At 38.7% G+C, this 17,366-nt stretch overlaps 1 protein-coding gene and 3 non-coding genes across 9 annotated transcripts; 2 read left to right on the top strand and 2 right to left on the bottom strand.

Moving 5' to 3' along the window:
• Positions 1-120: 120 nt before the first annotated feature.
• FipoQ (F-box/LRR-repeat protein FipoQ) lies at positions 121-16,538 on the bottom strand. Of its 6 annotated transcripts, none has more exons than XR_002675240.2 (9): positions 10,622-11,163; positions 8,741-8,965; positions 3,734-3,944; positions 3,196-3,459; positions 2,540-2,806; positions 1,934-2,303; positions 1,521-1,683; positions 1,265-1,373; positions 692-830 (listed from the first exon to the last, which is right to left on the bottom strand). XR_002675240.2 is itself a non-coding variant. In XM_086974961.1 (8 exons), exons 1-8 carry the CDS (start codon positions 16,521-16,523, stop codon positions 642-644), a joined length of 1,701 nt encoding a protein of 566 aa, XP_086831087.1. In that variant the 5' UTR covers positions 16,524-16,538; the 3' UTR covers positions 121-641. The 6 variants fall into 6 exon arrangements, 4 of the variants coding, with proteins under 4 accessions (XP_086831087.1, XP_022671885.1, XP_086831086.1 ...); XR_015317155.1 differs by having other exon boundaries at positions 1,265-1,381; XM_086974961.1 differs by lacking the exons at positions 1,265-1,373; positions 10,622-11,163 and adding an exon at positions 16,512-16,538 and having other exon boundaries at positions 121-830.
• On the top strand, positions 14,535-14,606 carry TRNAE-CUC (transfer RNA glutamic acid (anticodon CUC)). Its single transcript has one exon. It is a non-coding gene; the product is annotated as a tRNA-Glu (tRNA).
• Positions 14,610-14,681, top strand: TRNAQ-CUG (transfer RNA glutamine (anticodon CUG)). The gene has a single exon. It is a non-coding gene; the product is annotated as a tRNA-Gln (tRNA).
• On the bottom strand, positions 15,059-15,131 carry TRNAK-CUU (transfer RNA lysine (anticodon CUU)). Its single transcript has one exon. It is a non-coding gene; the product is annotated as a tRNA-Lys (tRNA).
• Positions 16,539-17,366: the final 828 nt, after the last annotated feature.

Raw genomic sequence — 17,366 nt, forward strand, 5'->3', positions numbered from 1 at the left:
ATTTATCTCGAAATTTCAGCGTCGACCGCTTATTTTCTCTACACACCTTGCTTTAACCGGAATTTCTACAACGTTGTCGCATCTATTCAGCTGAACAACGCAATAATGAGTTCGCAATAGTAATGAGAAATGTACAAACATCATGGAATTTATTGCATTTTAATTAATTTCTTCAAGCTGCCGCTATGGAAGCGCTCTAACAAACACCAGGCTAAGCTATTTTCTCTTTCGAGTACAGGTACATAAATAAGAATCATCATGTAACTTATCTTACGCACCAACACTTATCTTTTTTATTTCTGAAACCTTATGCAACCTTGCATTTTCATTGGCATCGCCAAAAGAACTTGCCAGTGTTTTCTTTCAGCGTTTATTATATATGTTTGACGCGTTGGATTTTCCACACTGTCATTATAAATGCACATTGTTGAAAAATCTTTAGCTTCAAGCCATGTCTAAAAGCTACTTGTTTCTTAGAAGTCTGTCCATTGTCTGTAATTGTGAGTGCGCTTCGTAGTAACAAATCTTCTCATCATTTTAGTGCAGCAAAACAATTCCGTGTGAATGTGGACGGGTGCACTTTTAGGCGTGCTTGCGTGTGTGTGATCATTTACCTATTATCTATGTACGCTAAAAAGCTATTAATTAAATATCATATCTTTGTAGCACGACAGAAGGTAGTACATGCTGATGCGGCAGCTCGTGGCCGAACGCACTAGAGTGAGTCGGTCCGCCCGATCAAAGTTCGACTTGACCAACTCGAAGTATTTGCCGTCACTCAGCACGAGGCAACGTAGTCGTAAGCATTTGACGCGGATGGTGTCAATGGCCTGGAAGTGAGAAATTCAGAGAAGTGTTCCAGTGTTGGTGGTAACTTTCGCTAAACGTTCGAAGTTTGTAACTGCCGCCGAGTATTGCAGACAGAGTGAAGCGAACAAACTCTTTCTAGATATGAAACAAAATATTCCTGGTCGTTTTAATTCGTGTTTTTTTGAGAAGATACAGCCCTAATTAAGCATTATTTCAGACGGCTTGCTGTCACCATAGTCGGATTTAAACCTAGACCCCCTCACATTTCCCCAAATTCTGTAGACAAGAAGGGCCTTTCCAGATCGTCTAAATTACCCGTATAAGCTTTTTGTCGCAGATTGGCGTGGGGCAGGACTAAGCGATGGAAAACGAGACGTAAATCCGACTCTTAACAGCGACAGTTGAAAACTACTATTCAAATTAAACATTGAAAAAGAGTCGAGTCATCACTGACCTACAAAACGAAATTCGGGGTTGTTCCAAACAAGTCCATTCTAATTATTCGGTAACGATTATACTCGTTCATCAGCTGCTCGGAATGTCCTCAACACGATCTCGGATCGCTGCGAAGCTCAATAGTAATACCGTCGTAGAGACGATAACGTAACTCATAATGTTGGTTATCTATTATAGAAGTTCAGTCTGATACAACTAACATGCAAGCTCATGACACGGCTATAGGGGATAGTGATATACTTTATCAGGCTTACCTTCGAACTTTTATCACTAAAACGAAGTGTCTCGGAATCCCAACCGATCTCAAGCCTTCGAAGGTCAGGGCAGTTGTTCGCAAGATTATCGAAAATCCCGTCGACATGGATTTTGGCGGTAATTTTTTTACAGCAGCCTGTCGGCATACCCATCACGAGGATTCTGATCAAAAGACATGCATTCGCACGTGTTTTAGATAAAAATATAATATAGTTAGTGTTCCTTTCGCGCGACAACTCTGCCATGTCTGCGACCTTACTGCGTCGTATACTTTCGTTTTCTATTGTTCCTGTAGAGTGATTTAATTATTAAGTATTGCTCAAGTTCGAATAGTCCTATTTCAAGCCTTATGATTTGTAATGAGCTTATAAAATCTTGAAAAAAACACATCTGAGAGCCATTAATTACGTACTTGATCTTCTTTATGACTGAAATGGTAGTGGACCAAAACCCTTCGCAGAGATGAGGGATACCCGATAATACGAGCCCCTGCAACTGTGGTCCGATGAGGCGCACGATTTTGAGCAGCATTTCTTCCGAAATATTTTCATTTCTATCGAGATCGAGCGTTATAAGATTCTTGTAAGTACCTTTCTCGATCATGGTGTTCAGCACGAGGTCATTAAAACCATCCTGTTGGCCGGCTGCAAAGTACCGCAAGTTGGTACAGCGGCTCACGATATCGACGAGACAGTCTGTGGAAAGGTCGGTAGCGGTGATGTCCAGCTCCTGTAAATTTGTGCTTTCCCACTCAACGGCCGTTACGTTTTCAGGCTTGAGACCTTCAAACAAATGCGGTACGCAGACATAATGAAGCCGGCAGATTAGCCTTACTCTTTACACCTCGTACCTGTAGGTTTGGTAGTGATCGTAAGGCCAAACCTGTACGGCATATGTTGAAATCGTTATATGTATATTCTACCAAAGCTCTATTTTATATTTGCTCCTTAACTCTATGCAGACCTTCAAATTCATTCTTCCATGAAGAAAAAAGAGGGAACAATTTATTCGGGCTTACCGGTGTACGGTGCAAGCAGTGTCTTGAGCTTTTTGCATCGTGAGAAAAGTATTTTGAGCGTCGTGCCAGCCACTTTGTTGCAATATGGCACTGCCAGAGTTTCAAGCTGGATGCAGTTGGATGAGAAGGCTTCGACATGTGAATCGTCCACGAACGCGATTCCGTACATGTTGACACATCGAAGGTTTGGTACGGCGGATTTAAGCTTGTGAATATTGATCACTTCGTAAATCTCTTCCTCCTCTTCGCTGACATTCTCGTACGTACCTGTGTACACCATAGGAAATGGAAAGTTTAATTTAAAAATTACCGTCAAGCCCTCGAAATCACTTCTTTCAGTCTTATATCAAACATTATTTACTAGAAGATGAAATCGGAGTGGGTTATAGTATGAGGCTGAAAGGGAAACAAAAGTTATTCAATGGCAAAAATATACCCATAAATAATGCGCCATATAAGTTTATTGCTACAGGAACAGATCAGCGGAAATAAAGTTCATATTGTCGTGCGCGGAATGGGCTAGTCAGAGTAGCACATACGAAGAAAACTTGCCATTAGAGAGCATAATTTAGGATCAAACACTGTCGTTGTAATACTAGAGTAATGATAAAACATAAACTTAACAATTGATCATATGTCATCTATCTAGACCTTGCCTATCAAATGTAAGACCTCGAGTCCGTTAATAAAGTTATAGATTTTTCTCATGAAGCCTTCCATAAAGATGACTTCCGAGAGGCAAATGCACATCACTTTCAGTTTAGTTGGAAATGCGTTTAGGTCGTTGAAATCATGGAGCTGCATGGCTGTGCTAAAATCGAGTAACATATGCGTCAAATTTGGACATTTGTAGCTCAATTCGTGAAGAACGGTGTGCGTAATGAGCTCGATAGGCAATTCGATGTAACGAAGCGACGCGCCTGAAATTGAAAATGAGCCCGTTAAGGAGCGAGTTAGTTCCTTATCCGATTTTTAACAGTGCGAAGTAAACACTGGCTTACCCCTTTAGAAATGCGCAATATATAGAATAAGGCATGGGTTATAATTATCCGGAAAAAATCTTTATAATAATATCATATAGGTAAAAATGGATAGTATTGCAAGCTACGAATGGGAAAATATAGCTCTTGTGTTGTATATATGTGGGTACTCTAGACAATAGCTGCAATGTCTAGTACATAAACGGTGTTATACCAAATCTGACTGAGATGAGCTGAAGAAGTTTATCTATATTGGTGATATGGAGTCCAGAAATCTCTGGCCGTAGAGACACATGCGACCACAGTCGGGGATCCTGTGACACTTGGCGCCATTTGCGGCAAACGCGCGCGAGACGACCAACTTCTCGAGATGGCAGATACTTGAATATGTTGAGAAGAACTTTCTCCGGCAATTTGTCGATTGTCTGTTAACGAGTAGTTTCATAGCAGTAATTTAGAAATACACATTTAATAAAATTCGCTATAGAACAATCGCTGCTTTATAGAATCACAGCCATTTCGTCAACCCTTTTACGCTTCTTTGGAGAATTGTTTTTTAAAACGATGTATCAACTTCAGGATCAAGCTGGAAAGCTTGCATCCTGTGTACCACGATAAAAGTACAGTTATAAGGATAAAAAATAGTATCTTTTTATATATTTTTGTCTAATTCGTATTATGCTTTCAACGCGTGATGCGTCGTGCATGCTAGATTTTGTTCATTTTTGTTGTATTCAGTAAAAAAACAAATCGTTTGTTTTATAATTCAAGTTTAATAGTAGGTAAATGACCTGCTTCCGAGACTGTATTGACCTATGAAGGTTATACATATTCTTTGCTAGAACCTGTCTAATCATCGGGTCATTCCTCAGTCCTTTCCGTTGATCATGGATTACGATGTGTACCCGCTCTTTCAAAGTTGTTGTACTCGATGTGGGCAAGCTCAGCTCCGTAAGCTCCAATCTGGTAAGTACAAGTTTCGCTACTTGGCACTCAAAATAGAATTTTACGGAAGGATCTCAGCGACCAGAACACTAACTTTTCTTTAAAATACTCCTCTACCACGTTCTGATTTGGAGCCCTACAGTAAATCATTAAGGCAGCACCCTGTAGAAATGCATACCGTTGTACAGCTTATTCGAAATTGGTTAAATAAGTGTTATTTTTTTGTAAACCTAAAATGTTTTTCTCTGCGCCGCTAAAGTTATACAGTCAAACCCTAATCGCTGTTTGCCCTGAAATCTGCAGGTTTCCAAACCTGTTAAGCGAGACCACCAGGGTCTTTTTGAGTCTTTGCATGGCATGCGGCTAAGAAGTCATCGTTCTCGTTATGACCGCACTGCACTGCTGGCTTGTTTCGCTCACTAATTCATAGCATACAACAGTAGGATACACAGTTAGTTTGAGGGGGTCCTAGGCAAAAGCGACTTCTTAAGCTCGTAGTTTCGAACGGGGTTTCATCCACTGGGCCATATAACATTGTTTTACTATTACTCTACATTGTCGTGTAGAACGAAGATATGAGCCATTAAGCTTCAGTGTAGAGAGGCAATGTAGATAGGTGGCTGCTGGGCAATTATTGGATCGAAGACGCTTGGCGTGGCCAAACAGTTCAGTTTTCTCACTTTGTGAGGTTTTTTGAGTAATATATATACACATATGTTCCGTAACATACACTTGACTCCATTCGGACGATAGAATAGTTTAGAAATTTAATGGATTCGGTAAGATTTTATCACTTGTTTCATCCACGATGTGTGTTAATAGAACTCTGGATTTGGGCTGAAAAAGCAATGGTCAATTTTTCCGAAATGTAAGAAATATTGATTTAACTTTAATTTTTTCCAACGTCAAATTCATAACTTACATATATTTGAATATGTTCATTTTTGCACACGTTCACTTCGCTATAAAACGTTTTAATGTTATTGATGCAGTAGAGAGTTCCCTGTTTGGTCGGGTATAATTGAAACCGGTCACAAAACTCAAGGCCCATTCAGGTCGATCGTATTAAGGGACGCAGCACAATAATGATGATTATTAAATGAAACCATTAACAATGTTCGAAATGAAAACAAACACTTACCTATCTTGCCTATATGTATATATGCTTATATAATTATTATTGCTCTGTGTATTTACACAGATAGAAGTTACGTCTGATAAAAACGAATCTTACTTTTCTATATATATATTGTATAGAACGTACTGTATCCCAATACAGTAACGGAAACCAAATTAGTAAATCTACTATCAACGAAGACTTTAAATCAGTCGAGTTCAGCCTTGCACATTTCCAAAAATTGTTTTTAAATCGATTTGGGCTTCATCATAGGACCGAGTTTGTTTCCGGCAAAAAAAAACCGGCAAAAAATCTTACCGCAATAATAAACGCAACAAAAATAATCGCAGTCAGAAAATCAGGACAAATACAGTATAATGAACCTTCAGATTGTCGAACAACTGCATTAGCTGAGCGAAAAAGTCCCTTTCGTGCCAGTAACGAAGCAGGAACAATCTAAGCATTCTGTACATATATATATAGCAGATTCTAGATCATTGCTTTGAATCACTTAATACAGAAAAGCTAACCACGATTAGTTACTCCTTCTTTTCGAGTATTATTAAGCGAGGTTATAATGGCAAAACTGCTTAAGAACCTACATAACACGTGCCCGTATACAAAAAACATGCCAGTTGAACAAAGTCAATGAATAGACAAGAGTATATAGTTAAAGTGATAAACCTATTAAAGCGATTTGTGCTTATGATTAAACATTAGAGTAAATGTAATGTAAACCGACTTGGTTGAGTTGGAGCAGAGACCAAGTAAACACTGTCCTGATGATATCATTCTTAGTACTTTCTTTCTTATTTCAGAACTGAAATGAGGGTCAGCTGCCTGAAAGGCGAAGGGCTTACTTAACCATCTCGTTCGTGAGTGTTGGAGAAAGACAATTTCAATTATGTTCGGAGTAGGCGCACCTTGACTAACTTTATCTGCCAAGCTTTTGCGATCCTCCATGGCGACGATATAGCAAGTTAAGTACGCAAAAATCAACTGAAAGCAAATATTCTATGGCCAAAAAGGAGACAACTGAGCGACCCTTAGGGTCCTTTTGTTAATGTATGTAGGGCGATCGTACGTTTGTTCGAACCTCCATAAAACAACGTCACACAAGGGAAACTGCATTACGTTAGTGAATTTTGCCAATTGCCGTCATTGACAATTATTTGTTCTCTCACAACCAACGAAAGCATTTTCAAGGAACAGTTGCCAATCGGATACCTCTAAAACGATAGAAGCGATCTACCTCTTGGATAATAGATTTTATTTGACTCCGCTATTCTTCAACATACCGCAACAATTTTCGGCCTTTGTACGGAATCTTTGCCATCTTTTCCACCTTCTTTTAGGTTGGCAATAGTGGCGGAGGACACCTCCGTCGGCAAACCGGACCACATCCTGGCCGCTCCGCGCCTTATTCGTCGAGTTCTACGAAAGAAGCTTACGGCCGCAACAGCACTCCGTCACCCTCACCCTTGCTACGCGATAACAGTAGCACTCCACACTCACCCACAACCCGAAAACGTAATCCAGGAATTGCAAGACATCCAAATCCGTTCAGCTATTGCACACACGGAACATGGCGTCCTGGCGCGGCAAACCTGCGGCGAACCTGCGACAGACGGCTTTCTAGAGAACACGCTACAGTAAGGGCTATTTTTAGATTCGATATTTTCTTGGGTGGTGGTGTCCCATTGGCTCTGAGGCAGGCGAACCGGGAAGGCCTTTTGCCGTCCCCAACCCGAGTCGATGTCACTCGTCGGCGAGAAGAACTTGGAGAGAGACCGAGGCGAGGGTCTCGCTGTCGCTTTTGAAGCCGCGTAACAACCGTTGGTGGAAACTCCGGTGTTCGAAGCAGACTGGTCATTCGAAGAAGCGAACCGTGTATCGGGGACCAGGTACGCGTAACGAAGGGAAGTCTTGGCAGGGAAGCCGGCACCTTGGCGGTGTCGCGATCTTTTGTCTATAAACTTTATTGAGTCGCGTAACCTGGAGACGTTATGGGTCGATGTGCACAGATGTACGAGATACACAGTAGCACTCGATGCCAATTAATGCCATATCGTTGACTAAAACGCTTGTGAAGCTATAATATAAGCACTTAGCCAAACCATACGAAGGGTCAGTCCTGGATAAGATAAGTTGCTAACTTTTATATGATAGATCATGACAATACGACCGAAAACATACCATTTTTATTATGATTGGCTGGGCAAGACTCATTAGTGAGCATAGCGAATAAACACTAACTCGAATAAAGTGTCGTTAGGTATGTTCATTGATATGTTTACGCCATTCTAGAAAAAACTTGCAGAAACGCGGCAGCTTAGCGGTTGAAATTAGCCATAATGCAGTCGCGTAACTTGCGTTTCAGTTATGAGAATGTTTACTGGGACAAGCCCCCCATAGATAATATATAAGCCCCCCTGATGTCAGATCTTACATTGTATCCGACTATTTTCATATCTCTCTTGGTCCTATCTAAGATGATCACAGTCACCACACCCAAAATCCAGTAAAACGAAGAAACATGTGGCATACACGAAGCCCCGCTATCGTTTTTTTTATTTTTTAGACGTGTCGTCTTGAAACGTAGAACTCATTTGAAAATGATTCCGTAGCAAACGTGACATCTGCATTTTGCATTTCAAAGTATGATAAATTATTTCGCTAGTGAATTTCAGTTAATTATTCATTCGTTGAGTAATGCTCAATTTTCAGCAGTCTCCTAGGAAGCGTAATAGATAAATTTGGATACGTGAAAATTTAGTTTGGAGGAAACGATTTTTTTTTTACGGCCCACTGGATTTTTTTTACGGGGACGGCCCACTGGATTCTACCGTGTAAACCAAGATTTGGTATAAAAGTATGCTAATTTATTTTATAGAGATCTCATTCAATCAACAACTCAATAATTCGGCTAGCAGAACGTACTATAAGGTCGATAAAATAGATTCTACAAACAAAATAAAATGAGGGTTATGTCATTTTTATAAGCTTTGTTTATGAGATGACTGTTTAAATCAAGGAGTCAACTGACACTCAACTCCTATGTTCGAATGACTTCAAGCTTTTCTAATTCTAAATTTGTGTTTAACTTTCTTTACGTTATTAGTAAGCATCAAAGATCAACTATATTACAACGACTACTACCGTAGTAGTCGCAGAAACGATGCGACTTGGACGCTGATTTAACGTTCTTGGTCGAGCCCTCCTGAGTTGCTGTTGTTGATGGTCCTTACGCGTGCCTGACGCCTCTCGTCGGCTACGCTCGTATCTCACTTCTAATCTTTTTCGCTCAAGGATTGACTTAATGGCCTTTTGCATCGTGTCCCTTTCGGGCGGAACGTAGTCGACAAACTCAATTTCGTCCATGCTCTAAAACAAATCAAACAACGGTTTTTGTCAAGGTCAGAAAAAGTTTGCACCATAGGGGAGACGTGGTATACAGGCAAGGTGTAATCTACAGACATTTGGTAAACGTTACCTTGAGTCAATATTATTATCTTTGTTCTACTAAGTTTCATATAGTTTGTGATAACAAAAAAATATATTATTTATGTGCCATTCCTCTAATATAAGGGTGTCCATTTTTAGGTATTGTTTTTTTTTGAGCTGATTCTTAGTATTCTCTTTTAAATTAGCCAATAGCGCTCGTGTACAGCATTGACTTTAAGCCCTTTTAGACCAGGTCTTATTGGACTTGATTGGATTTTCTTTAATAGATCTATGTGGAGTAGTAGTAGATCTATGTATCTACCTTATAATTGACGATTTCTAAGAATCCACTTAGCAGTGCGTTAGGTGCTGTTTAAGGACAATTCATTGTCGCACTCTCATAGCCTATAGTCGAAATTCTTGAAAAAAAAACGCAACGAAAAATTGACCTATATCGGCATTACAAAGCTGACCTTCATTGCTACACCGTCTTTAAGTGCAATGAGCTCTGCAATCGTAAAGAAACGGATTGATGCGATCCTTAGGGGTTTTCGTCGACACTGAACAAACTGTAGAAAAACAAAACTCATATCGTTTTGCTCTGAGAAACCAAGTACTTGGACCTCATATTCAAAATTATACAGTTTCGTCATATTAAACTTTTTTTAATCGAATTTGCAAGTTTGAATAACATACATTTTTTTTTTGTGCAAATTGAACACAATGACTGTTCAAGAAGCCAGGAAATAATGTCGCTGGGTAGAGTTTTTTGTTTTAAGTCAACCACTAAAATATACTATTTGAGACGAAATACTTATAGCGTTTGAGGTATATCCACTTTGCGTATAGTCAGAAAATTTGTTTCATAGTTTTTACAATAACGTTCAATTAATTTATGGCATGATCATATATGCAGTTAAGACAAACAACCGATGGATCGTACTTTATAAAAATACATTTAGGCCCACAAGAATAAATCTTCAAAAAATTATAGGTAATTACCAAAAATTGCACGGAAATTTGCTGCATCAACCAAGATTATTATTAAGTCTAACGGGGCGCTATACAGTGGGAAAGCAATGGAACGTGAATACGCCATCTGATCAAAAAAGGAGTGGTCTTACGTTTTACGTTTGCAACGTTATCAAATATGATCATAGTTTCAGAAATAGCAAACTTTTCCGTTGATATCATAAACTCAACTGTAAAATGATTTCTGGGTTATTAGTGGCAGTTAAGCATTATGAAGCGTTGTTGAAAATGTAAAATTATTAGGAATGCAAAAATAAAAGAAAAAACACGCACCAATAGTATATCAGACTGTTCTCCTAGAACAAGATAAAGCATGGCCTGTGGGCGAATCAGGAAATATCTGGTTGCACAGATTAGATAGAAGATTAGAAGAATATTCGAAATGAGTTAATTTTATTGGTTCATATTTGTTCTGATTTTGTGGTGTCATAAAGAGTGATTCTTGTAGAAATCCGTTTCTAATTTTAGCCTGTATGAGTCCGACCTAGTCATATACATTAGCGTCCGCCAAATTGTCAATGTGCCTCCGATTGCTCTGTTACACTGCTTCTGCCTCGCACTCACCTCACGCTGTTGTAAATTATGAAGAAACACAATATCCTTCATTGAGGGCACCTCCATCTTGACAATGATGTTGAAAAAACACGAGTCGATTCTAGCACTGGTACTATACGCCATCGACATGGTCGCTCGACCTACTTTGTACAGTGTTGGCCGATAGGTAAGCGTCGCAAATGATAGAGGTTGTAAAAGATCGATTTGTAAAGTTGAGAGAAAGCTACGTGGGTGTGTTTATGCCGCCATAAAATCAAAGCAGGTTCCCAGTTCACTTCGGGCGCAAAAGGGAGGTGCAATCAGGGACTGTCGCTGACCCGTGTAGCTGCGCTATCCACTTGTAGATAGAATACTAGCAAGTTTTTTAGAATGGCAAACAATTTACGACAAAAAAAGGTTGCACCATTCAGTAGAACATGGAAACGCCAGAGAAAGCAACGCAACAAAAAAGTTCCAGGAAAATAATACAAGTTGAAATAGTTAGCGTTTTGTGGAATGAGGCTGCAAGGCTACGGCACACCATTATCAACGACGTGTCTTAAGATCATCCTGCAGGGAACTGAGTGTGATTTCCTTTATCGATGTGCTGAGGCCTCACGTATAGCGTTTCCGATCGACTTTAAGCTTTTCGCTCTATTCACTCTTTCCAAAGCCTAAGCCAAACGAAAATATTTACATTTCATTCTTTTCAGAGGCCAACCGTCCTTGATTGGCCAATGATTTGATCAAGGCATATCGTTGGTCCGTGTATTGATTCCGTGAGCCTTGCCCTCTGAATCGTCTCTACAAAAGTTAGCTTTCGCTTTTTACATCTTACCAACTACGGAGCAGTACGGGTTTGAGATATTCAGAAATCGATTCGACTACTGGTGACCGTTATGGGTAGGCCATTGTGAATATAGCGTCTTTAGTCGAAGTTCCGGTAAATCATCGCTAATATTGTCTATTCGTATAGGTTAGGTTGCGCTGCGTACTCTAGTAGATCGTCCATTCATAGAGGTTGTTCGAAATAAACTTAAAACCTTTTATTTAAAATGAAATGTTGAGCCTTTTCAATTAGCTAGCTGCTGTCGGCTTTCCATTATGCCTCGTAATTTTCTAGAGTTCTACAAAAGCTGCATAGAAGCAGCAAAAATGTAAACCGTCGATTTCGGGTAACTGCATAAACTCGATGGAAGGTTCGTTCGGGACGAAAATATTGAGTAATAGATAATCTTCCTTTTCCTCCATTCCGGTTTGATTCTAGGGAGGCTCGGCTTTTTTGGGTTGTAACAATGAAAAATGTATACATGCATGTTACGGTCAACAGCCTGCCACATTATGCGCAGACAATTCATTCGAAGCACCTCGTATAGAGATTTATATGAAGGTGTACGCATATGTAAACACAGACGTATCATTTTAACTGTAACAAATAGCGTCGGAGAAGAGTACGAGCGTAATTATTGTTGATGTAGGGTCTAATTCAAGCAAGCCTGTCAACCTAATCAGTTATCGCGATAATACTTAATGTGAGCTAGTTCGTTGCTAAGGGTATTTTAAAGGTTGATAATAGCGTAAAACTTACTTTCGACAACTGAATACAAACAGAAGACAGGCATCAATGCGCTGCAAGGAACAGTATTTCATCTGAAATATCGTTTTTTCGATCAATTACGAAATTTACAGTTATCTTTGATTATTTGTCCAATTTTACAATTATTTAAAGTATAAAATATGGTTCCGAAATGCTAGCTGAAATCAGTTACACATACAACGTCTAGATAGCTGTACGCGTTAGAAGCGGATAACGCAATTATACGAAGGCTCAATTAGATTACATCATCCTTTATTTTCTTTTTGATTGAATTAAATATAAAATAATATAAAGTACTCTAAAATAAATACAATAATATATACTTAACAGAAAAAACTTCTGGCCAATTCTTCGCCCCGGACTTACTACGTGGTAACCATTGTATATAAAAGTTATTTTCGTCTCTACGAGTCGTGTCACCATTTCTAGGATCGATTAAAGCCTTCCAAATATGCCATCGGCAGTAGACAAATTAAACGTCACCTTGCAACTAGTCGATGATATTAAACTATCCTTACTCCGTTTTACGACAATGCCTATTGAATTCATAAAGAGCATTGGGACGATAACGTTTGATACGAAGCTGTAAGTTCTATTATTTTGAAGTAATATCACTTATATACGAATACTCGGATAAAAGAGTTGCGAGCTTCGTATAATCCTACGCACATGATTATGTACGGCATCTATATTGAAAGCCTTTGTGCTTTGCTTCTAAGACTATTTTTTTTAACCAAAAAAACAAGTCTTTCAGCGAAATTGTCTGCATGTGTTGGAAGTGTCATTCCTCACTGTTGTGTTTATTCGGTATAGCACCATCTATGGCGATTACAGCTTCAGTTAGGTTCCTAAACCACTAACTAGCCATTTGAAAATATTCCTTCTTTATTTCGCAAGTATTTTTTTTGTCAAATTAACCGTACATTAACTGTACGTAAAACCCGTACATAGCCGTAATACAAAGCAATATTAGTAGATATAAACTTCAAATATGGTGGTTCAAATGTTACGTACGAGAAACTCCAACATATTTACATTTAGAGCTAACACCTGGCTAAAGGTCTACCAATGCGAAGGCTTAAGACGGTGCGATAAGGCACAAACAGTTTTGAAAGGACTACCTGTTAGAGCTGAATCGGCAATTGATATTTTCCGTTTGAAAATGGCCGTTAAGTTTTGAAGCGAGTATGCAAGCATATCAAAAATGGATTTTTAAGTAACTTTGATGGATTTCGCGCCTTTTAAATTTAAAAGCTATTCAGAGTATCTTTCAGTTTGCTTTACGAAAACCTTCTTCAGATTTTTCAAAAACAGCATAAGCACTGACAACAGCGTAGGTCACCGATTTTGGACGAAGGAGACGTTCTTGATCTCTCGAGGGTTTTATGATGAGACATTGTTTTCTACCTCGAAAAGTTTGCCTTTTTGCTTTCTTAAAAAAAATATATATTTTTTTATAGTAGCAAAAATGGCGAGTGACCGCATGCTTGTTATGATAAAGAGCCCGTCAAAGTGTGTCCGTCCCGATTTAAGTGCTGTTCCCTCTAGTAATCTAGTGCGCAAATGCATAATTAGAGGTTTATTGCATGATGGGATAGACTAACATCTTGTATCCCTAGCATCAGAAGTTCCAATCAAATTGAAAAGTTCTTGCCTTCTGTAGTATTGCGTGAAAGCATTTCTGCTTCCATCTCAAGGGAAAAATGTGCTAGTATCGCATTAAATCTGATCAGACGGGCACTATCCGCAAACACAACACTTAGTACCTCCATAAACAAAGCATTAAAGCTTTTGCTGGCTTTTCTCTTGGAGAAATAAAGATTTTACCCAATACCCATTACGGAAATAAATATGAGGGTGATTCGAATGCACGAAATTGTACCGTAGAGAAGATTCCGAGCATAGATAATTTTTGGGAAATTTCTCAGAATATTTATTAAGATATTTTTCTTAAGAAGAAAAAATATAGTGTTTAAGGAAAAAGATGTATATAAAATAATATAAAGTACTTTAAAATAAATACAATAATATATATTTAACAGAAAGAACTTCTGGTCAATTCTTCGCTCCGGACTTACTACGTGGTAACCATTGTATATAAACCCCAACCGAACTTCTATTCAGGTCATTCGACGAGCAGAGGGATCCAACCAAGATATAGAGAAACTTGAATACGGTATCTTTCATATCATGGATATTTACCCTTGGTCTTTTTATTCGGTTAAATGCGCGTATATAATAGCAGTTGAGCACCCAGTTCGTTATACTGTAACCGACTTAAGTGACAACAACGGAACGTTAGCAGGTGGTACCTACAAGCCTCGCCCGGAAGCACTGGTTGTCGTGTCCGGCATGGTCTAGTGGCTAGGATACGCGGCTCTCACCCGCGAGGCCCGGGTTCGATTCCCGGTGTCGGAAATTGGTTCCATGGTGTAATGGTTAGCACTCTGGACTCTGAATCCAGCGATCCGAGTTCAAATCTCGGTGGAACCTTACTTTTAATTTCATGAACTATTGCTGATAAGTTACGTGCACGAAAAATTACACTGAAGTACGAATTCGCCTCAGCTATATCCATTTTCCACTAAATGTATCCTCTCTTCAAGTTATGTGCAACATACCATAATTATTTTAAGCTATCATAATAATTGAATATATATTATTATTCTTTAAAAATAGAGTCTTGTTGTATTCGGTAAAAATACATGCGGTCTAAAAATACATTTCCTTAAAAGAAAATTATTTTATTGGCACCCTTTCTCAAACCGTCCATGCCATAGCACAATGAAAGCTTGAAATCTATTTTTAAACATATAAGGCATATTGAATATAAATTTCTAAACAAACAGATATAAAAATTTTAAAAAAATCGCCCAACGTGGGGCTCGAACCCACGACCCTGAGATTAAGAGTCTCATGCTCTACCGACTGAGCTAGCCGGGCCTCGTATTGTATACCAATTTAATATAGCGGCGATGTCGACTCGAGTTTATGCGATAGCGTTGCAAATACCATAATTCACTTTTTGCCCTTTTTTAACATAGCTAAAAAAAAATGGTCAAAACACACTCAAATGCCTTCAAGTAAATTGTCCAACTAAGTACATTCCAAAAAGGAACCCGCACGACTTTACCAGTAATACCCATTTCTTATGTTTATCATATTGGTTTCCATGGGCACCAGTTTTTTTTATAGAAAATTATTTTTTTGGACATGTCTGTTAGCATTTTTGCAATGTACAGTGCGTAAACAAAAATCGAATTGATCCAGTTAACAAATTCAAGATTTTTGGTTCGCACAACGTTTCGTGTTTATTTTTTTTCAATATTAATCGAGCACCTCTCCGTAATTTTCACAAAATGTGCTAGCAGATAGTCGTAGCTAACGCAAACGAAGCCAACGCTACTCTACTGGGTCGGCTCTTTGGGCCACGTGTTGACGCCATCATATTACCTATGGAGTTCGGTTAACCGTCTGTTCTAATATACTTATCGGTACTGCCGGCCGCGGCCCATTGCCCTGGTACAAAGGGTTTCTTTTTACGGGACGCGCTTTCGCCCCATATCAGAGCTAGGTGCTAGTAACGACCCCATAACTTGCAGCTGATCGGAGTGCATAGTATTACCCTGTGACCAGTAGAATTACCCCCAAGGCCGCTATTGGAGTGGCCTCGTACAAATCTAGCCAGCCATCTTTAATCTCCTAGGGGGGTCAGGTAGTTTAATCTCTATAAGCTATACCTAAATGTTTTGGTTCCATTATGTGATATTTATGAAGCATTTACTAAACAGGGTCGAATTGATTATGGCTATGTGATAATGCATAAATATATTTTGTTCTTGTAGGGGTGAAACAGTGTAATAATAATAATAACATTGAACAGTATGTACAATAGTGTCACCTTTCAAGTATTTCAAGTACGCAGTCTCTGAAAAAAATGTTTGACGATAATGCTGAATCTGAACCTCCAAACATTTATTTCTAGAGTGATTTCATTATTTGTCGTCTTAGAATAACATATCCTTTATAACTTATTTTTCGTTATGCCATTTGCGTATGTACCCAACAAAAGTGTAAATAAATATTAATAGTAATTTACTGCTCCTCAAGGGTTAGATAATTCTCCTTTCGACAAGTACAATTTAAGCTGTTGCACACCGTAGCAGCGTACTAAAAACAATTCAATTATCTCGGCGTAATAACAGTTCTATGCTACTCATTGCTGAAAAATAGGAAATTATGAATATATATATGAATACTCAGGTTTCACCGTATTTTTTTAAAAGTATACAATGAGCTAATTAAAAGGAGTCAAAATCTTACCTGAAAGCACATTTTTAAATAAACAGGATGATCTAAAGAATCGTTGTACGTCTCTAGTCTCGAACAAGTCAATAAAATAATTGCAATATTCGTCACGGTTAACTAGGTAAATGACAATGTAGTTACAAGTACCCCACAGTTAATATTCATAAGATCAATTTGTGTTGAAATGTACTCCGCAAGAAACATTCGCTGCCAGTCGCCTCAGCAAAGCTTGTCTACAACGGATGCTTCTGTGGCGGATCTTTGTTTACGGTCAATCGTAAACCCTAATAATGTCAAAGGTCAATTCTATTTAGATGTATATTTCTATTGTTCATTTTTATGCAAATCTGTATAGACAAGTAGAATCGAGATAGAGTTCGCAGTGCTGCACAGCGTGAAAATTAGGTATAAGGTGCCACGAATTTTCATCCACTGAACTATGATATTAAAAAATATTATTCGTTGAGGACTGTAGAAACACAAACACGAATGAAAGTTTTCCTGCTCCAACCTAACTGATCACTAGGATATCGACGGGGTAGCTCTGCCGAAAAGGTTCCTGTAAACAGCGTTCCTTAAATTAGTAACGACATATTTGATTGATTAACTGAACCATCGTCGAAAAAATGAATTTGATACTTTTAGCAACCCTGTGCGCAAACCCATTAACACATGCGCCGAACACAACATCTGTATAAACCGAACCCATATCGGATTCACAACGGCAGCTGCAATAGCACTTAGTGCTAAATCGTTCTGCTTAGTTATTGGCCTATTGTATTCGACCTTGTGGTCTATGATGACTCAAACTCACTATTTACACCCATAGTGGCGCTATAGATGATTTTTCATCTGGCAGGCACAGTATTT

This window comes from Varroa destructor, unplaced genomic scaffold, assembly GCF_002443255.2.
Source record: "Varroa destructor unplaced genomic scaffold, Vdes_3.0 BEIS01000007.1, whole genome shotgun sequence".
NCBI classification, from domain to species: domain Eukaryota; kingdom Metazoa; phylum Arthropoda; class Arachnida; order Mesostigmata; family Varroidae; genus Varroa; species Varroa destructor.

Excerpts from the sequence above, each read along its gene's own strand:
- FipoQ (XM_022816150.2), bottom strand. The coding sequence starts at position 10,741 with ATGTCGATGGCGTATAGTACCAGTGCTAGAATCGACTCGTGTTTTTTC. Across the intron at positions 8,966-10,621 it reads ATAATTTACAACAGCGTGAG|AGCATGGACGAAATTGAGTT; the intron begins GTGAGTGCGAGG and ends GATTTGTTTTAG. Across the intron at positions 2,807-3,195 it reads CGAGGTCTTACATTTGATAG|GTACGTACGAGAATGTCAGC; the intron begins GCAAGGTCTAGA and ends TGGTGTACACAG.